Source organism: Odontomachus brunneus, unplaced genomic scaffold, assembly GCF_010583005.1.
Source record: "Odontomachus brunneus isolate Ranch 3 - 2012 unplaced genomic scaffold, Obru_v1 Obru_scaffold_264, whole genome shotgun sequence".
Lineage (NCBI taxonomy): Eukaryota > Metazoa > Arthropoda > Insecta > Hymenoptera > Formicidae > Odontomachus > Odontomachus brunneus.
In genome coordinates this window covers 193,540-215,859 of record NW_022639714.1, presented here as the reverse complement: position 1 = coordinate 215,859, position 22,320 = coordinate 193,540, and the positions used below count along the sequence as shown (strand labels likewise).

General features: G+C 32.9%; 2 protein-coding genes across 4 annotated transcripts in view; one reads left to right on the top strand and one right to left on the bottom strand.

Annotated features, from left to right (window-relative positions):
• LOC116852993 (glycosyltransferase 25 family member) overlaps positions 1 to 22,320 on the top strand; it is a 36,362-nt gene that overhangs the window by 3,170 nt on the left and 10,872 nt on the right. For both annotated transcript variants that reach the window (XM_032833835.1, XM_032833836.1), the window contains exon 5: positions 316 to 505. In XM_032833835.1, the coding sequence (XP_032689726.1) occupies positions 316 to 505 (190 nt within the window). The remainder of the gene's footprint in view (positions 1 to 315; positions 506 to 22,320) is intronic.
• Positions 191 to 20,464, bottom strand: LOC116852994 (trace amine-associated receptor 4-like). Of its 2 annotated transcripts, none has more exons than XM_032833837.1 (8): positions 20,254 to 20,464; positions 7,642 to 8,117; positions 6,626 to 6,712; positions 6,198 to 6,339; positions 6,011 to 6,124; positions 4,877 to 5,115; positions 3,880 to 4,067; positions 191 to 2,749 (listed from the first exon to the last, which is right to left on the bottom strand). In XM_032833837.1, exons 2-8 carry the CDS (start codon positions 7,964 to 7,966, stop codon positions 2,360 to 2,362), a joined length of 1,485 nt encoding a protein of 494 aa, XP_032689728.1. In that variant the 5' UTR covers positions 7,967 to 8,117; positions 20,254 to 20,464; the 3' UTR covers positions 191 to 2,359. The 2 variants fall into 2 exon arrangements, with proteins under 2 accessions (XP_032689728.1, XP_032689729.1); XM_032833838.1 differs by lacking the exon at positions 20,254 to 20,464 and adding an exon at positions 17,915 to 17,936.

Genomic DNA, 22,320 nt, shown 5'->3' with positions numbered 1-22,320 from the left:
TCGCTCTTTCTTCTATGACATTAGACTTATGACAATATATGGTATATAAATAAATAACTTCTTTGTAAGAAAACAATGTGATTATGAAACAATTATTATTTAAATACAATTTAAATTAGAATTTAAATAAAATATACGAATGATTTCAAGAAATGGAGAGGAGAGGGGAAGTCAATTATTTCTAATAATATAAAAGAAACACATTTCACTTGTATTTTTTGTTTGGTATATATAATATTTAAGTAATGATTATTATAGCAGAAATGATACGTTAAACTATCTTGTAATATACATTCGCGTATATGTTTTGTGCAGCCTATAGCGACCATTTGCCACTATCAGAAGATCTGAAACAATTCGTAACATATCCGGAAAAGGATACCTTAAGTTTGGATCACATTTACATGATAAACTTGTTGAGAAGACCAGAGAGACGTAAAAGGATGCAAAGACTGTTCAAGGAACTCGGTATTCAGGCGGAGACTATTGACGCCGTGGATGGTAGGTGAGTCACGACAATAAATCCTTTTTAAAAAACCTTTTTAAAAACATGTAGAAATACCTTTTTAAAAAACGTAGAAATATAAAACCAATTAAAATACGAATTGTAATTTAACCCTGCTCTTCTGTTTTGCTGCATGTTAATTAGACTTCATTTTCGAAACGCGTATGATAATATATACGCAATTATTGATTTTAACGTTTTTTAATTTTATGATCAATTTCTTTCTTTTTTTTTTAAATAAGTGTTTATAAAAAATAAAAAAAGAATATCGCGAATATCGGGATTACTTGTGACAGAATTGTTAACTTTGTTACACGGTACTCTTTTCTTCTTTTTTAGAAATTTAAACTTTCAATTTAAAATTTTCATTTTTAGCAATTTGCTTTAAAGTAGTCGTATCGCTAGATGTATTTAACATTAGATTATATTTTCACGTATGAAGGAAGGATCATAAATTTTTCGTTCTGGTAACGCAAGTTATTTGTGTGCTTTCATTGATCACGTGCGGTGAATGAACAAACGAATATTTTACCATATTATTATTTAAAAAGTGTTTATATGTCTTCTTTCAAACATTTTTGGTTTTCTTCGAATCAGTTCCATTTTTATAAAATAATATTTGTCATCATTTTGTTTTAATACAATATAGTAATTTGTCCTTATAATCAGTGATTGCATAGAGACTCGGTAGTAAGAATCTTCTCCATTATGTCATCTTATTATTCTAATCAGATGGTAATAAATATAAATTTCATGTATGATCTTGCTAATAAAAATATTCTAGTTTGGCACGACATCTCCATGTGGTAAGATTCAAATTGGAAAATTCTGTAATATGAAGATGTCAAACGTGTGTAGAAATAGATGGAAGACGTGTAGAACACTTTTTAACAACAAAATAACAAAATAATAATAAAGTAGTAATATAGTAAGATATGCGTTATTTATTACAGTATTTACCGCACGTGATCAATGAGAGTACTGAAATAATTAATGTTACAACTCTGAAAGAATTGATTTTTTTATCTGTGTTTATAATATTTTTTATTTAGTATAATGAGATTATCTGTCCTGTAAGTCTATTATTTAATATTTTATATACACAATATTACAAATACGAGAAAATTATTATTTTTTATTTTTATTATGAGTGCTTTATTTTATGCGTTAGTTTATGTAATAGAGATGTACAGATAATAAAAAGAAGTATGTGGATATTTAAATATGTGTACATGTATATGTATTTTTTTCGAGTATTACTATAAATTATAAATTTTCCATCGCTGCATTTTGAAAACAAAATGATTAAACTGCGGTTGATATCGCACTGTGTAATGAAGAAAGGAATACTGTGTTACGAAGTTCCTATTATAAAGTAATTCTGACTTATAGTATATTTAATTAAAATCACATTTGAACGCTTAGGAGTTTTCTTTCACCTGAATCCAAACGCAATAAGCATGCGAAGCAAACGAACGTACATATCAGCAGAGATAAGAATATCGAAATACGATATGATACATCTCAAAACTGCGCCTATAAATTGCGGCCTTAAGGAAAGAATTTTTATCACGAATTACGTATGTTGTTTGCAAAAATTGGTTTGGATTCGTTACACACGACATTACGAAACATGGCTACAACAATGCGTTAATTTGGGAGACAGTTACAGTCAATTTTTAAAGTAGAGAATGAGAAGTAGAATAGGAAGAAGTAATATACGAATTTCAATACGCTACTAAAACATTGTCGTAGCCGTTATGTCGCTCGTTTAGCGTTACACTCATATTTACACAAAATGTCGAAATACGCGAGAAAATGTTTACACAACGTTTCTCAAACATTTCTCAACGTTTATACAAGCGTGTTACCGCATTCGCGTACATTACAAACCGTGCAAGTGTAAGTGCTCCCATTCCGCGCTCTTCGAACGCTGATGTTATGCGACGATCGACATGTGCTATTCCTCGACTGCCTGCTCGAATGTCTGCTCGAATGTCTGCTCGAATGTCTGCTCGAATGTCTGCTTCGTGTCTTTTCGCTGCCTCGTGACTTTTCGCTGCCTCGTGACTTTTCGCTGGCTCGTGACTTTTCGCTGCCTCGTGTCTTTTCGCTGCCTCGTGTCTTCTCGCTGCTTCGTGTCTTTTCGCTGCTGTGGACTCTATTGACGCCCCGATTGGTGGTGAAACCGGTGACCGCCGTCACCCATTCGCAAAAAGAGTTGTTCATTCGCCTCGTGGCGGCCTGAAAATACAATTTAATAAATTTCGATTCACAATTATCCTTCCGCGTGGAAATTAAAGTTTCAATTTTGAAACTTGAATTTCAGTGATTTTTCACTCATACAGAGTGAATTTTCCACTCTGAATCGAGTAATTATTTTCACTGAAAATTCGAGTGTGAACCTGATGTCGGCACAGTACTCAAATAAAGACCATTAAGTCAACATTTAGAAATATTAATTCTGCATATCTCTTAGAAATTTTCACTTCATATTTTTAGAAAATATTTCAAAAATACCACCGGATAATATAATCTTTTTCAATATTACTAAAATATTTTAGAAATATTGAAGTGTTAAAGTTAAAATGATGTTAACACAACGTGAAAATTTAATTTACAATGTGCTCTTTGCTTCTTGTTTCTTCCTCTTTGTTTTCTTCTGACTCAAATCTTAATTCTTAAGCCTAATCTACAATATCTCTTTGCATTCTGTTTCTTGTCTTCTGACTTTTTCTGGCTTAAATCTTAAGGTTTGAATCAGAAAGAGAAAGAAGCAGATAGCAAAGAACATATTGTAGATCAAGCTATAAGCAAGAAAAAGATAGAAAATAAGAAGCAAAGAACACATTATAGATTAGTCTTAAAAATAATATTAGAAAACATACGTTATTAAATATTGTTGCAATAATGTTCTATCAGTAATTTTTTGCTTACTAGGTATTTACTCTAACATTCGCTTATGTAGAGTCAGAATCCACTCTAAACTTACGTGAAACATTCACTATTGCAATTTTAAAGCACTGTCGAGCGATTTCGACATTCATTCTTGCGATCATTATCGCTTCGAGTGAAAATACTGTCAGTTTTCACTCGCTTTGAGTGAGATTCCACTCTAAGAAATTTTTAGATTACATTATATGGTTAATAAATTACGTGATTAATAAATTAATAAATTTTGGCTACAAAATTCGATTCTCGATCTCAATATACATAAATATTTAACAGTATTTGTTTAAAATTAAAATAATTATTTTTCAAATTAGTTCGTATATGATGAAATAAATTTGAAATTTCGGAATATAAAAAATTCTCGCTATAAGTTTCTTGTAAGATATTTTGGTATTTTCTTTTTTTTTTTACGTGACGCTTACCTTAATTTCGTGCATTCGGGCAGCGTAAATAATCGGATTGACCAAGGTCTTTAGAATGATGAGACAGTTGATTATCGTGTAGATGAAGAATGTTCCGTGTCCTGACAGCCAATTGAATTGCAACAGACAGTCTTCGCACACGAGCATGTACATTATTACCCCAGGCATCCAGCCGATTAGGAAGCTTCCTTAGAAATTGCGAGTGGAAATGTTAAGACTTTGTGTAATGGATTACACTAGTTTACAGCCAAAAAATATTTTAAATCAGAAAATTATTTTGAAGATGTTTCTTATAGATTTTTGGATGTCGAAAATGATTCCGCAAACTAAATTTCACCAGCACGTCAGGTTTCTATAATAATTGAGATTTAATATGTAAAAAATGGGTTAGGTTAGAAATCATGAATGTATTGTTCATTTCCTTTAAAATGCATTTTTTAAATTTCCATATCTTATTTTTTAGTTACGTTATGAAGGATTAAAGTTAGGAGCTTTCTTTAATATGAACGCTCTCTATCTCTAATATATATAATAGCTTCTAGCTTTAATCCTTCATAACTTGATTAAAAAGTATTTAAAAGATGTTGAAATAAAAATAAAGCATTTTAAAGGGAATGAATAATACATTCATGATTTCTAATCAGAATTTCAAGATAACGTTACTTTTTCTTACAAAAAACATCAAATATCGCAAAAAACTCGTTTTTTACATATTAAACTTCAATTATTATGAAAACCGTGCTGGTGAAATTTGGTTTGCAGAATCGTTTTTAGCATCCAAAAATCTATAAGAAACACCTTGTCTGATTCAAAATAATAAAAAAAAATTTTTTTTATGAACTAGTGTTATTGAAGGCGAACATAAGACTTGAAGAAGTTGAAGGGAAATTGAAAAATTGCATCTTCGACGTTATAACATATGAAGGGGAAATATCTAGTGTATATCGAGAACTTGGCCGTCTTTGTATTTTACAAAAAGCAACTTTCTCTGTCTTACCAAGTATGAATAAAGTTGTGTGGACTGCTTTGACGTTCTTCGCCATTTGCCTGGAAGTGCTACGTGACGCTTCCGATGCTCTTGGGCGAAAAGATGATCCTGCTCTGCGAAAACGCAGTCTCGTGGCTTGATGTTTTTTTACTATGCAAAATATGTGAACGTAAATGCAAACCATCAAAGCGAACGGTCCGAAAAAGAGACTGCTGAACAACATTCGAAATTGCTTGTGAAATAGGAACCTGAAAATACGACGTAACAGTTTTACTCGATATATGTGTCCGATTGCACCCAAAAATATAATCTTATTTTTAGCGGGAATCCTCTTATATATGGCGTCAAGAGAATTCTTCTAAAACCAGAAGGAAAGTATTTTAACATTCAAAAAAGAACTCTAGTTGCAAGCTACTATTTTCTATAATTCCATATTAATAAGCGAAAACCGAAAGAATATTCCTTTTCTAATGGAGTGAGTTATATTAATCGAATATTATTTTAATTTTTTTCTTCTTTTGAATCAAGAGAAATATATTTGAAGCAAAATGTGTCTCTTTACTAAACTAAATTTTTATTAAGAACAAAACTTGCACTGTAGATAAAAGACGAAATTTTTTTAACTTTAAGAACATTATGCTTAGAATATTTTCTTTTTAGTTTTAGAAGAATCCTCTTAAGGCCATATAAAATGAATCAAGAGATTCTAAAATATCTTTGTTGTTTTTATATTAAAAGAAAATATATAAGGAATAAATTATGTAGGATTACGAGGTAAATATTGTGAGCATTTCTAACCCTTTCAATTACACAATTTATTCCTTACACATTTTTCTTTAATATAAAAATCGACATAGATATTTTCGAATCTAATGTTAGGTGACTCATCCAGTTTAAGAGAATTTTCGCTAAAGATAATATTATATTTTTTGAATGTTAATTCAAAAAATATCTGTTCAATATGAATATTACGTATGCATATATCCATACATGCATATATTACACATATATGTATGTATATATACACATACATATATATGTTTAAAAATATTACATATAATTAAAACAAAAAAAAATACTTTATACATGAATAAGCGAAAAGAATTTTCACGTGGTTTAAAATTTGAATAATTTTGTACTTACGGGTTTTTTTCGCATCTTGCCGACTGGAAGCCTTCATTTTTGATTAGACTAAAATATAGCGTGAAGAAAGAAATTGGTAGTACCCACAGCAGGACTAAGAGAAACGTAGTGTTCCTTAAAAGAAAAACGTAGGTGCATTTGTATTGTTCAAAAAGTTTTTCGACGGGGAAAGACGAGTGGTAATTACCTATATGTCATAATTGACAGATAGTGAAGAGGTTTGAGAATGCCCAGATAGTGATTGATGGCTAGAGCCATTAAATGGAATACCGTAATTATTACGCCTCCCAGCCTCACTGCTTCAAGCGCCAGTAAAAAACAGTTTACGCCTAGAAAAAATTAGATTCTTCAATTAATATCTTATTTCCATAGAAATATTCGCATGCGTGCATAGGCCATCTTAAATTTTGACGTGCAGTTTGTTTACGATATGTTGAGGAAGAATTTGGCAAATAAAATATTCTGAAAATAAAGATAACTTCTAAACTGACTATTGACTATTACATCTACGACTAAACGTCAGTAAATTTTTAAGTCTAGTCAGTCAAGAACCTTAAATCGAAGACGTATTATTAATAGCAATTTTCCTAATTTAATTAAGTTGATTTATATTACCTTTCAATTCAATTCCAAGACCATAAGGTATAAAACTATTCATGATTAGTCCTATGCCCAAAGCAGTGCTGGAGAAAGCATCCGCACCTATAAAGGCAACGTAGAAATTAGAGAATTAATAATATAAAATTTAAGTGCTGTTTCTCTAAAAAAAATTGTCTACTTATCAATTCGTAACTGGTACTCGTTGTGCGCATGTCATTTTCAATACTCATTTTGCAATAAAAACGCAAGATGAAAGATTCCAAAAAGAATCTTTATATTGTACATTTCAAAAAATTTAAAAAGTTTGGAGTATTTTTTTTTATTTAATGTAGAACAACTAACATTAAAATCATCAAGGTATCAGGATGTCAAGATAATTGTTACTTGTATATAATTATATGAAGCGTTCCAGACTTTTCTCTTAGTGATAAAACCTGAGTTTGAACGATAAAACATCATTTTTCACTTACAGTTTCAAGCGTTCTCTTGATTTCCTTTGTTACTTACTTTACTTAACATAAATTAACTTCCAAGTTTGGTCAAGATAAGTAATATCATGGATCAAGAAGTTGGAGAGACGGGGTTTCATGAAATTTTTATTAAGGGAAAATAATTTCAAGGAAAGTGAAAGGGGAAAAGAGAAAGCAGATTGATGAAAAATGGCTCGAAGACAGACTGGTGTATATATAATCTAAAGTAGCTATAGTTCCACTCGCGCACGAAAATATACGAATTAACTTGAGTTTTGTGAAACAGGAGATTGAAAGACAATATTTTTGCCAGCTAAGAATATCGCAGTGAATTTACTTTTCGCGGTTCTGGATATACTTATTAATGCGCGATTTTAGAGACACGCTTATTTAATGTAGCGTTTATTGCGAGCGCTACGAGTTACCAGTCTGTTGCAGATCTGTTAATTTTTAACTAAGAGACGAACATATATATACGCACACACACACGCGCGCGCGCGCACGCACACACACGCAACAAAACACGTGCAAAAAAAACACTCACACATAATCATTGCCTACCTGCTAGACTCAAGCTGATGTATAACGTTGGACTGAGCGGCCGTTTTATCCAAAATACACTCATAAGAACTTTGATATTTATGGCTATCGAAATGACGCAGAAAAGGATCAGCGGTGGTGTCCCATATAAATAGAGTACACCGTTGACGTGTCCAATACGACTTTGTATGTCCGCGCCCGCCGCCACCGATTCATCAATCGTTGTCATCTTCTTCGTTTCGATCGACCCCTCGAATCTCGATCGGTGAAGCAGAGGAGTCGCGTGGGTCGGAAAATTCAACGTGCCGTGCGCACGTTGCGTCGCGTAAAACTCCTCGGGCTGCATGATTATTTCGTATCACTCCTTTGATTTGCCTATCGATGCTCATTATTCCAATATCGGCGATTCGCATATCGTTGCCCCCGCATTCTCATAGTATAGAACATTTCGAGTTTTCGATACATCAGACGGTTAACTCATAAACTTGATAATCTACCTGAAAGAACAATTTTTATAAATGAGAAGATAGATAAAGAAGATAGATAAATAAGTGCATCGTGCTTAATGTGCTTAATGTTTCTACTAATATCGATTAAATCTTAACCTTAAATACAAAATACTTAAAGAAAGATCTAAAAAATATTTAGTAATAATCAAATAATATAAATAAAAATTTGTTTTAATATTTAAGAAATACTTTATTTAAAAAAAATATTTATAGTAGTAAATATATATTAGTAGTAATACATATTAGTAGTAAGTACATATTAATAGTAGTAAGTACATATAACATATTTACTTTTTACTAATATATATATTTTTACATTGAGAAAAAATACTTTTCCAATAAGAAAATATACATTGTCTTAAAGTTTTAGCTTAAAATTTTTTTACGAACAATTATTTATTTTATTTAAATAAAAAATGTAGATTTCACTAAATATGTTATTAATACCCGTCGAATAAATATTCGGTATTTTTTATTTTTTTCTTTTTTTATTTCTTTTTTTTTATTTTTTATTTTCTTTCTTTTTAGATATTCTTTTTTTTCAGTGTGTACAGAGAAAAATTTATAATAGGAAGGAAAGTATTATTTTCATCTTGTTTGAGTTAAATTCAGTTGAAGAGATGATAAAAAATCATCGTCGTAGGAATTGAATTGTTAAATTTGTCAAAAATATCGAATGTATCGAGGATATAATACTCTTTTATTGAATAGAAGTGAATTTGAAACATAAAATAAGTACAAGTTAACAGAAAGACAACCATCTTGGTATTATTACAGCTACCAAATGTCTTCCAAAATTTTACAATTGCATGTTTCAACCATTTTTCCTTTGTCTTCGACTCTTTAGATGACTCGTTGCGTCTTCGTCTAACGTGACATAGAATTTTAACGAGGTGTATTGCACACCCATTTCGTGACCTTTTGTTATTCTTTGGTCAAGCATAAGCAATCTGTAGTCTTTATTTATTTATACGTTGATAGAATAAAGATCTCAGAAGGTATATTCTTCTGATAATTTGGGCGCGCTTGTCGATCCCCTTCGTGGGAAGGGAATTTTCGGGGTTGTTTCGTTCAACCGGTGTGCCGAAATTCGAGTTGTTCTAGTAGTTGGGTGCTACAAAATACGACGATATACTTTCTTCCCCTCGCGCGTTTCTCATTTCATAGCCTTACTCGCGCGTAGGCAGCACAAGTTTCTTAGGATCAATCACGTCGTCGTGTTTGGGCGCGCAAAAAAAAAATTTGCGCAGAAAATTTACCGCGGCTGAAGACGCGACCATCATTTTGTCCGTCCGAAAGAATCGTTATTAAGGAGAAACAGTTGCGCAGGATAAATCTGAGGAATAAGCCTAATTCGCGAAGAGTCATTTGCGCCCTCCTCTCTATTTCAAGCCGACGAGAACCGTTGAGTAGAAAGTTCGTGTATTTATTATATTAAACTTTGGGGCGGTACTTTGTCATTTTTGCTAACTCAGATTTCAAGATGTATCCCGGTAATTACCGAAGTTCCGATTTTCTCCTCGAGAAGTCCAAGTAGCTCGCATCAAATATCCTTTCAAAATATCGAGAAAGTAATTAGGAAGGCACGACTTCGTTAATTGGGAAGTGTTACTCGAAAATTCCAAAGGAATTTCATTTCTGTTTTATAATTGTTTCAATGCTATATTACTGATACAATTGTCCAGCAATAAGAGGAACTTAAAGCAATGCATTTTTTTTTTAAATAGTCGTATCGTTAAATATTGTATTTTCTGTGATGTATCAAGGGAGTTACTCATAAAAATATATTAGTTATCAAACAAAATTACACATCATTATACATATATTTTACTCCCCAACCATTACTATTAATTTGAGACAAAATTAGGATAAATATACTATACGTAATACGTTAAACGGATTACGTTAAACTGAACAAAAAACTCCTTTACCATTTTGTAAGTATTTAAATATGTATATATATATATGTGTGTGTTCGAGTATTATTGTAAATTATAAACATCTTATTACTGCGTTTTGAAAAGAAAATGGTCAATAATTCTGAAATTTGTGTATAATATTTGTATATTTTAGCCTTTAATGTCATTGCAGTTTTTCATCAAAATCTCATGTATAATTTAGAAGATATTAAAAACAGAAATAAAAATAGCATTCTAGCCTCGAGAGACATGTGTCTCTCGTAAAAAATGTCAAATTTAATTGTAAATATCTCAGCTGCCGCATGGTTAATCTTTGCATAAACAGTTAGATAATTTCATCGTGATATGCAGTGCAAGTTTCATCAACTTCTCACGAAACTCGTTTCTTGGTGTAAGTATCTTAAATGGCAAAATACATCCGATAAAAAGACGTATAACGCCAATAACGTTTTTTAATCAGGAGATATTTAGAAGTTAAATTATCACTTTTTAATATTCTCGAGTAGAAATTTATCCAGTTTCTGACCAGTAATTGTGCAGGAATTTTTGGTAACTAGTTAGTTTTTAGCCAATTTTCTTGGCTAGAAACTGACTGGTTTGGTCGACGCTCACTTCGTCAAAAACTGAACAGTTGAACTAAACAGTTTCAAATCAGTTTTTAACTAGATTTTGATCAGTATCTAACCTGTTTATTAGCAGTTTCTAAGCAGTTTTTTTACTAGTTTCTATATAGTTTTTGACTATTTTATAAGCATTTTTTTTTATCGATTTCTGATCAGTATCTATTTACTTATTTTTTTTCAGTTTATTAATAGTTATAAATAATTTAACTATATATATATGTATCGAAATAATTTTATTAAAATTAAATTTTTATAGTTTTTATTAAAACATTTTTTTTTTCATCTTTAATATAATATTTTATTTTATTTTGGTCAGGAACTATTTCGAAAAAAATTAATCAGTAATTTCCGATTTTTTGCTGGACAGAAAATGCACAGCATTTCCTTACATACTTTCTTATATAGTTTCTGACAAATAACTGATCCAAAAATACTGAACAGTATTTTCAGAGTTTTTGCTGGACAGAAAATGCACAGCATTTCCTTACATACTTTCTTATATAGTTTCTGACAAATAACTGATCCAAAAATACTGAACAGTATTTTCAGAGTTTTTGCTGGACAGAAACTATCCAATATTTACTTACTATTTTTCTTGCATAGTTTCCGACAAAAAACTCCAAGAAATACTGAACAGTATTTTTAGAGTTCTTAATGGACAGAAACTGTCCAGTATTTACTTATTATTTTTTCAAATCTAGTTTCTGACTAGTAATTGGCCATGAAAAAATAGCCAGTATTTTCTGCCAAGTTTCAAAACAGTAACTGTCTAATTAATCCTAGCCAGTAAAAACTGTCCAGTTACTGGCCAATAATCAGTTTTTCCCTGAGATGTTTCTACTTAAGTTGTACATTTGCAGATATGATTTCAGCGGGAAGATCCACGCCTATTGTACCGCGTATTATAATTTATCACGCGCAGGTTTCATTTAATTGGACGGCACAGCGAGATTCGTCTCGTTTTTCTTTAATGACGAGAAGATATAAGCGGCACGTTTGTACGATTCACGAAATCGGCCGTAATTTTTCGCATTGGCACCGGCCAACGTCGAAGTCTCGATAGTTATATTAAACCGTCCACGGTGGAAACAGATAAACCGTGCGCGGTGCGAGAAGACTCGGTAAATCTCATTGACGATTCGTTCATATTGAAGGCACCGCCGGCGTCCCGAGGGTGAAAGATATTTCAGGAGAGGGAAGATAATAATGTCATTAGCGTTGCCGCGCTTGACGTATAGACAGCGTAACGGCGCAATAAGAATAAAAAAAGACAAGCCTCTGATGAATTATTTTCTTGCAGCAAATGCGCTGTAGGAAAATCGATTTGTGGCGGCTCGGATTTCTCTCTCAGCCGTGGCGAGTTATTAATAGAGCAACCGAAAGCAGCGAAAATGTATTCCGGCTTTATGAGTCGTAAAAAAATATCTTCGGTATTAAGTTGTAGGTATATATTGGCGTACTGTAATCGCGGGAGTTATCGCTTATGTTCCTTGTTTGTTTGACTTTGAAGGGAGTTTCTGGTTGAAAGATAGCCGAAATATATAGTTCTTACGAACTGTTTTCAAAGAGATGGATGAAAACTCAATAAAAACTTTTGACCATACTCTTTATCATCGTTTTAAATACTAAAAAGTTATTTTTTATTAAAAAAGTTTGAAATTTTGTTGTTCATAATATTTTGCTGAACACGATATCGTCGAATGTCTTTAACTGATGCTTTTAACAACATTACAGCTCGTATAATAGTCTGAAATAAATAACGAGGATTTGAAAACTACACACATTAAATTTGCTGGAGGATGAACCTGTTATATGAATTGTAGAACGTTGAAATATAACAAAATGATGACATTTTGAAGTTATAATCTATTTCTTCTCTTTCTTTTTTTAGTATCCTGGGAAAAATACTAATTTCGGAAATTTTCCACAAGATTTAAGCTCGTCTTCCAGCAAATTTAATACAGTTTCTAAATTTTCTTGTTCCATTTGTTTCAGATTATTATACTATTTGTAATATTGTTCATCAGTTAGAAGTGTCTGACGACATTGCGCCCAGTACAAAAAATCTGGATGGGATTGTTTTTTTCATACTTACAATTTTTTTTTAATACTTAATTTGTCTTTCTTGCGTCAACTCTTAATATTGTTAGAATATTACAATAGGATTATATAAATATATAAAAATATTGATTCAAAATTATTTCATACTTTTTTGAGCTAGTGAATTTGTTTTAAGGCGATTAATTTTTTTACGTTTTTTATTTCATGTTTTTAATTATTTATTAAAAGCTTGTTTTTTAAACCGATTTAAAAAATTTTGTTTAATGTTGCTTATAAATAAAAGTTTTTTATATCTTTTGATGTTCTCGGATTTTCAAGAAAGTAATGAGGAAATTATCGAATTTCCTGGTCAAACCCTGGTACTAATCTGTAATACTACGAGATAGAGAAAAAGAGAATCATATAGATAACGTATAAGCTACAAAAAGTTCAATATCCCTAATAGTTTTCGATTTATGAGGGAACATATAAACAAAAAATAAACAAACAAAAATACATACAGAACAAACTATGAACCTCCTTTTCTTAAAATTGGTTGAAAAATATAATTCCAAAAGGAAAAGAAAGAGGAAGAGAGAATGTATATGTATGTATGTTGTTTATGTGTCAAACGTGTTGCTAGAGTAAATATTATTTCGGCTTTAAATAAGAAAAACACCGCAGCGCTGAAATGTATTTATTGCCAAGATCGTTCTGTGTAAAAAATATATTCAATGTCGTGCTATGTAAGGTTAAAACGCGCGACACGCACATTGCTTGAAGCTACAACCTGACGCACATCTAATAAATATTCTTCTCGTGCTTTGGCGCGCTCTTTAAATTTAAAAATACAAGCGTTTTATTTTTTACCGTGTGTGGCGCGCGGCTCTGCTCGGTTTGCGTTTCGCAACGTGACAAAGCGTGGAAAATACGAACACCAATAACAAGTTTAATTAGCCATTAACGATCGAGGGTACGTGTGAAAAAGTTCACCAACAGCGATGTAATCGTGCCGGCGGGTGTATGTGTATCGTGAGGTCGAGCCGCGTAGAAAGACGAAGGCTGCAAGCAAGATAATACGTACATCGTACGATCGTATCTTCCTATGTGCATCGAGGACAATAGTGTGGCAGCAACTGGGACAACCAGGATTTCTAAAAGGAGACGCATTAACGAGATCGCGCGTATCGACACGAGATCTCTGTCGTTTTCATGCTACAAGACTTACGAAACGTCTTAGCAATATTGCAAAGAGTTCCATTAATACCGTATTCGTCGTTATGTATTCCACAGTTCAGAGCGGGGCGATGATATTTTCATATCGTCTATTTCTGTACCTTATCAACCTATCATTTCTTTGTACCTATTTCTATCGAAAACTATCGCACGACCGATCTCATTCTCACTCTTTCTCTTTGCGCGCGCGCACGTTTTTGCATTTCACTATCTAAAAAGATATAATCTTATCCTCAACGGAATCATCTTATATGTGGCTTCAAGATGATTCTCCTAAAATCAAAAGAAAAATATTTTAACGCCTGAGAAAAAAAATTCTAATTGCAAGATGCTATTTACTCCATATCTATTCTAATTGCGAAATTCTAATTGCAAGATGCTATTTAATCCATATCTAATTTACTGTAATCCATATTCTAAGCAGCATTTTAAAAAAAGGCTTCTGATGAAGAGGGATATTATTGTGCCTAAAACACTTTTTAGTAGAATCCTTTTTAGGTCATATATAAGGGCATTTCGCTAAGAATAAGATTATATTTTTTGAGTGATCAATGTGTTTCGTACGCGCGCGTCCTATTGCGGGGCTTTTCAGTATCTACGAATACTGAACAGTGCAAAATTCGATATTTGAATCTAAATGCTTCGGATCCGAAGCGAAAGAGAGAGGCTCTCTCTTCACCTCGTCCTGCTTCATTATTGCAACAGTACCCGTTTCCCTGGTGATAAATATTCTACCAAGGGTAACGTTACCGTGGTTTATGCGAAGGTGGAATCGATATAGGCTCTTGCTCCTCGACGCGTGAAACGTGCACGTGCCGTAATCAGATCCGGATTAGCGCGAAATGACGATGACGCGAAGCTTTTTTAGCGAAAATCACGTGATTTTACGCGACTGGTTGTTAGTTAATTGGTAATGGGACATTGACCGGCGACGTTAATTGCTCGTTAACGCACAAGACAATTAAATTCATGGCAGGACAGATCTATCTTCGAGCAATCGATGTCGCGTGATATCGTCGTTGCGATTTCTATTAATTTAATAGCAGTATCGATGAGATATATTGACTTCTTGGAGACGCTTAATTGAGTTGTTTGCGGGAATCTCGTTTTGTAACATACGGAAAACAAATTTTACAAGTAGTAAAGAATTTTTATTGATTTTCTCATTTTTCTCTCCTTTTATTTATTGTTCCCATTTTTTTCCCTTATTATTTCAATTTTTCTTCCTTTATTACTTAAACGGATTTTTCAAACGAACTCTTGTCTATTAAATTCCGTGATCCTTTTAAGTTGCGAAAAAAACTACAATCCTTACTTTGTTTTACGTACTAGATACAGTTTTGTTCTTCTGTCTTTACTGCCCTGGTAACAAAACTCCTGATTATATCAAAGGATTAATTAGAAATGTAATATCTATATGTATCAATTCTTCAAATTAAACAGTTTCTCTGTCTCTTTCTATTGTTTTCCTCTCTCTTGATTTCATATCCTTCTCATTAAAATTGTTAAAATTTGAATATTTTAACTATCCTCCTTTCGTGAAACTCATTAATGACACGCATGATAATGAAATCCATAAAAAGCTGAATCGGAATACGGAAGTACCGTTTAATCTCTCCCGATTTTCTCCCCTATTTCTTAATCCTCTTTCATTCCCACTGGCTTTCCCGCTCTGTTTGGGGCTTTGTGATTGTTTCGATAAAATACGACTCGAGAATTACGTTGTTCGACCTCGAATAATTGTTACGAGGTTGCAGACGATTCGGTCCGCACTATAGATCTCACGATAACTTTCTCCATATAAATGTCGGTCCGGGGCTTCCGTCTGTCGAAAGCAGAAACAAGGGGAAAACAAGTTATAAATGGCCGGGCATACTGGAACTTTTACGGACGACCGAACGCCTTTGATAAATTAGCCTCATATCGTGTGCGTTTTAACGATCATATTTGTCGCCCACGTACGTCCGCTATTTCTAATTACACTTAGCACCATGTCGTGCAATATCATAATGAATGACCCGAAAAGGCTCGATCGAGGTGAAACCGACCACCCACGTACGAACTCGATGTATTACATTTATGTAGATCCGACGGTTGATCGCACAAGTTCGGAAATTGTCACTTTAAGAAATTAAGGGAACACAAGTTGCGAATTCATTTTTATTATCATCTGCGACATCTAAGAGGATAACGTGTATATATGCGATATTTATCGCTCGAGATACATATCTGAATTAATTTCATCGAAACTTCCGGTGGAAAATCTTTTCGAATTGAAATACAATATATAGTGTGACATAGAGTTGACTCAACGACGAAAAGTAGATAAATTTCCACGAATAGAAAAAAAAAAAATCTCAGCAAAAGACAAATTCTTAATTGAAGCTCAAAATTCATTTGCTCGCGCGATGCATCGTCGATATTATTATTCTCCTGCGAGAAATTATTCACTACCAATATTACACGGCTATTATTGGCGAAAATTAATTTGAACGTCTAAGGCCCCTATTAATAGTCCTTATTTGAAACTTGTCCTACGTAAGATACTCCGATTTTTATTCAATAGTTAGATCCAAGATTTTCAATTAAATTATGACACATGTGACATTTATATCTGTAATTGCGTTTCAATTGAAAATTTTTCATCAAATTCTGAATTCAAATTAAAGTGTCTCACTTAAGGAGACTCAGATTGCCTAAAAATCGTGCTTGTTCTTTCACAATTTTTTATGACAAACTGAATGAATATGCGAAAGTGTTATTTTGACGTGTATTTATACAACATATAAAGAGAAAAAATGTATAATTTTGATGATCAAATACTCAATTAAAATATATTTCGTTTTTCTTTTCAAGGTCGTCATCTTGCAGTAATATCTTGACTCTCGGTAGTTCAATTAAGCTGAATTTTAGGTAGAAAATTTCCGTAAGTTTGTCGTTATCGTGTAAACCACTATAATAGAATTTGAGTAAAAGTTAATAAAATTGTAAATATCTTAATGGAATATTATTAAATTTTCAGTTCCTTTATATAGTAAAAAAATTAATATTTCAAAATTAAATATTTTCACGAGTTTGTCAGTTCACACGATAACGACAAGCTTACGAAAGTTTTCTACTTAAAATTCAGCTTAATTGAATTGAGAATCAAGATATTACTGCAAAATGACGCGACCTTGAAAAGAAAAACGAAATATATATTAACTGCATATATACCATACTCATATTGAGTATTTGATCATCAAAATGATATTAAAATTATCTTCTCTTTATATGTTGTATAAATACACGTCAAAATAACACTTTCGCATATTCATTCAGTTTGTCATGAAAAATTGTGAAAGAACAAGCACGATTTTCAGGCAATCTGACCCTCCAGTCTCCTTAAGACGCGAATTTGAAGTAATAATTAATAACACAGGTTTTAGAGCCTAATTGTTTACTTTCTAAGTGGAACTCAGACTTCTGCTTGGACGAACGTGCTGTCAGTGCATTTTCACATGGAACCATGTGTGTCGGATCGATTAAATAAAGCCAAACGGAATCAGTTTGCCGATCAAACTATCGTTACGTATCACTGGTTTCGCACAATTCTTCGTATATCGACGGTAAGAAAGATCGATGCCCGACTGGTTGTGAGAACCAACGTTGTGAGAAGTTTTCTCGTCGTTTTCTTTAACTACCACCTAAGAGTAGGCGGTTGCGCGAGATATCGCCGACACGTGTTGCGTCTCCTGTATGATCAACGAACTCGAAGAAAGGTCGATCGCCTTCTCGGCCTTTTGTCGTTCTGCGCTGAAATTAGGGTGCTATCCGGGGTATTTCGCCGAATAGGAGAGATGTGTACGGCTTGGTCAAATGTAATCGTAAAAAAAGAAACAAAAAAAGAGAGAGGAAGAGAGAGAAAGAGATAGAAAGTGAAGGGACAAAATATTACGGTGAATCGTGTGAATCTTCGTGGTCTTACTGAATAAAAGTTACGCTGGTTCGTGCCGTATCATCTGTTTGTTTGTTCGTTCTCGTAGGGGTGAGCGAACGCGACGGGAAACACACGCGGATGGCTTTTGCTGTATCATTGAGCTATGTCAATAAAATAAGCCGAACGTTTCCGCTTTTTTTCATCGAAGGGAACATGTCGAGAAGATGAGTGACGAGTATTATGGTATTTGCTTCTATCTGAAATTGAAATTTCCTTCCTCCCTTCATATACACTTCACATACATACACACACACACACACATACACACACACACATCTCCTCTAGGTGTACGCGCGTCCCGCTTTTGTCGTATTACTAAGTATCTTTTATCGAGTGTTCTTTCTCTTTCACTCTGTCCTTTACGGCTAAATCGAAGACGGTTTTTTTTTGTTGCTTTTTCATAAAAAATGTCCAATGGACGCTAACGACTTTTGATATTAGATATTGAAAATATCCTTCTGCAAATGAGCTTCTTAAATAGAGACCTTATCATTTTAAAAGGAGATTCTGATTTGAATAGCCGAAAAATAGAAGGTTTTTACGAATTTTTTTCAAAGAAATTAATAAAGATATTAATATGGAATTTTGTCCATACTATTTATCATTGTTTTAGATATGATAAAATTATGTATTAATTATATTTTAATATTTATTTGCGTACTAAAAAAACAATTTCGTCTAGGTTTTCTGTGCAATATCGCCGGATGCTTCCAACTGATGGACAACATTACAACTCGTGTAATAATCTGAAGCGAATGGGACAATAGAATTTAAAAACTATATTAAATTTACTGGAGAATGAACGTAAATCCTGAAAACTTTCAAAAGTAGTATTATCTCGTAAGTTACTAAATAAACGAGAAAGTGAGAGGAAAAATGACTTGTAACTTTGAAGTGCCGTCATTTCGCTAAATTTTTATTTTCAAATATATATAACAAAGATTCGTCCTCCAGCAAATTCAATAGTTTTTAAATTTTTCTGCCCAATTTGTGTTAGATTATTACATGAGTTGTTCATCAGTTCATTGTTATTACATGAGTTGTTCATCAGAGATGTTCGGCGACCACATTTAGCTTAAAAAACTCGGACGATAAAGTTTCAATCCTATATAGCTATCATTATTTATTTATTTAAAAAAAATTCATAAAGACTTTCTATTTTTCGACTATTCAAACCGGGAATCTACCTGTGAAGTGATACCGAAATCATGTTTTTCGATTAATTTTGGGCAAATTTTAGCAACATCATCGTGCATACTTCGTCTTCTTACGATCTGTCGAATCCGCTCAAAATACGTGTGAAGCCTTGCATCGGCGGTAAGTTTAAAAGCTGTTTGCTTTAGCGGAAATAAGTGAATGGCTACGCGAAAGCCTTCTTAACCAAAATAGATGCGATATTTACTCGATAAACGTATACGCTTTTATTAGCTACTCCTTGAAACTTTTATTTCTTCGCAGGAGAAGAAAGATGTGTTGTATCGATGTACTGTTTAATCTGTTGATGTTGTGAAGGTCATACGAACCTTGCAAATTGCGACTCGTTCGCAAAATTGTGCACAAACTTTAATAAGATTTCTATCGTATCAAAGCAAACGTGTTCTTTTTTTTCGATTATACTGAACACATAATAGAAAATCATTAATTCCTTCTTCTTATTTATGTTTTGTTAGCGTTATACATGTTTACTGTGTTATGTTTTCCAAATATCTATTTCGAACTTTTATATCGATCTGGTCGCTATAGGGAGACAAATTTTAATTTTCTTTATATTCTCCAAATTGACACAATATTCAAGTACCATTTTTAGACACGAACGGATACTTTGTTATTCTCACTGCTGAAATTTTTGCTACACTTGTTGGTGAGCGACTCCTGAAACTCTATGAAAAAGCTGACAATACTATTTTTATAACGAACATGACCGGGTGGCTGGTGAATAAATCGAACACACGACGGATATGCAACGAGAGAGAAACTGCGCGATCGCGCGTCGGTTCCGAAAGTGATCCAACATCAGTCGGAAAATACAAGTTTTAACTTCCCCGCGTTAAATCGCGCGTGTAATGCGAACGCCGTTCGCCATCGATTAACACTTACAGCTTCATCTACAATATGCTCTTTGCTTCTTGTTTCTTGTTCTCTATCTTTTTCTAGCTTGAGACGCAAGATTTACGCCACAGAAAGAGGTAAAAGAGAAAGAAACGGGAAGCAAAGGGCTCATTGTGGATCCGGGATAATTAGGACTCAACGAAAAACCGAGTGTTCGTCTTGGAGCACGAGTATATTTGTAATAATTGCGACGCCTGCGTGCGTACACTGACACGTACCTGCGTTAATTACGTCGCCCGCGGTTTCTCCGGTGTAATTTCGCTGTATCTTCCGGCTGTCGCTGGCGATTATTCACGTAGCCGCTCTGTCGCACGATCTTGTGACTTTCTATCCGATTATTAAAATACGATGCGACATGGAGGGGGCGAACGTCGGTAGCGGACTAAAGGATTTTCGCGTGCTATACGCGGCCGGAGGAGTCCTTTTGAAATTTTCCACGCGCAGACTCACGGCGCATCGGGCGCAGAATGCGGATGCCGCGCGTAAAGGAGCACTTTGATGTATGAAGTAAAAAAAGAATCGATCCGCGCAATATCGATAGGCGTCAGACGACGCGGAAGATTAAAATACATCCTACGCGCGGCTGTCGCCTCGAGGATACCTGCACTTCCCAATCGAGAAATATTGATTGTGTCGTTGTGCCCCGAACTCACGATTATATCACGCCGTGTTATTTTTTTTTAACGGCGAATCTTCTTCGATCAACTTGCACGGTGAATCTTGTGAAAAGAAAAGAAAAGAATTCGTTGTGACACAAATGAAATACTAAAACAGAGATAATTGAATCGTCTCTTTATACAGTTGTACGTCAAACTTTTCCAAGTACTTTTCGTGACTCTGGAAAGAGAATTGGTGAGAATTTGGAGATAACGCAGATTTTGGTATATTCATATATTGAGAAAAAAATACTCGAAAATTTATTTGTGGAACAAAAATTTATTTCATAGAAATAAACTCTAAGGGAGACCGGGGCTAGTTAACTACCTGGGTTAGTTGACAAAATCGATTCTACTGTTTTTTAATAAGTTTCAGAATCAAGCAAGTAATTTCTCTCAAAGCCATCTTTGATATGTTTAAAAATTATGCTTACTTAATTTTGTTAGAGAATAGCAGAAATAATCAGTTTTGTTGACTTATCCCGGTAGCAAACTAGCCTCGGTCTCCCCTACTTTACAGAAATAAACTTTATATCCCATATATAAATTTTAAAGTATTTTTCTCTTTATATTTGTTTGATTCGAGCAACATAATTTTATATTAAATATCATATATATTTTTATTTGATTATACTACGTTGTTTGAAAAAAACACTATTATTGAAGAAAGATTTTCAGTAAAAAATAATATATTATTTGATTATATTTTAAATTTTGTTTCGTTCGATCAAATTGTGTTATTTGATTGAAAGCAGTTATTTTTTTAAAAGTTTCATTTTTCAATCTAATTTTGTTAATATCCATTATATATCGACTGTTGTCGCATTGTTCTCAATGATTAGTAAGTATAACTAAGTAAGTATAATTAGTAAATATTAGTGAGAAAAGCTTTTTAGATAAGAGAATACATTATAAGCATAATACTATAAGTATATAATATAAGTACATATCGTTAGAGTTAGTTAGAGTTACTAATTCCTGTTTAATCAAGAAACCCAAACCGTGGTCAGTAAAAAGAATGGATGGACGCTTTACGGGATGATGCAGTATTTTGAATGAAAAATTATGCGGGAAAAAGGCCGCATACGGTGAAGTAATAAAACAACAGATCGTTAGTCATGCGGGAAAAAAATATCAAGTTTCTTAAGATTATTTAAATTGTAGAATTATAGAGTTCTAGAATTTTTTTTAGGAAAGTAAGGAAATTAAGTTAAACAATTTTCTTTTTTAAACCAAATAATTCTTTTTTTTAATACCAAACAATAAATTACTTGAATCGAACAATAAAATTATTTGAAAAGCCAATTGATCTTACTTATTGATTAGAATCTATGTTTTCTTGGACCATTTCAATGATTAAATTTATTTGAATGCAATAAAATGTATTAAATCCAAAGAAATATTTTCCTCTTGTGTTGCGGAGATTTTTTTTCTGTGTTGCAGAAATAATTATTTCAATTTTAAACTTACATATATATCTTCCTTCTTTATGTTATTTTGTCGAATTAATTCAGAGTTATTTCGAAAGTATTATTCTTTTTTGTGTGCGAATCAATACTGCTTTTCCGGCATCTGATCGCAGACACGTTTTGTTTGTCTATACTTTAAGATATATTCTAAAGGATTCTG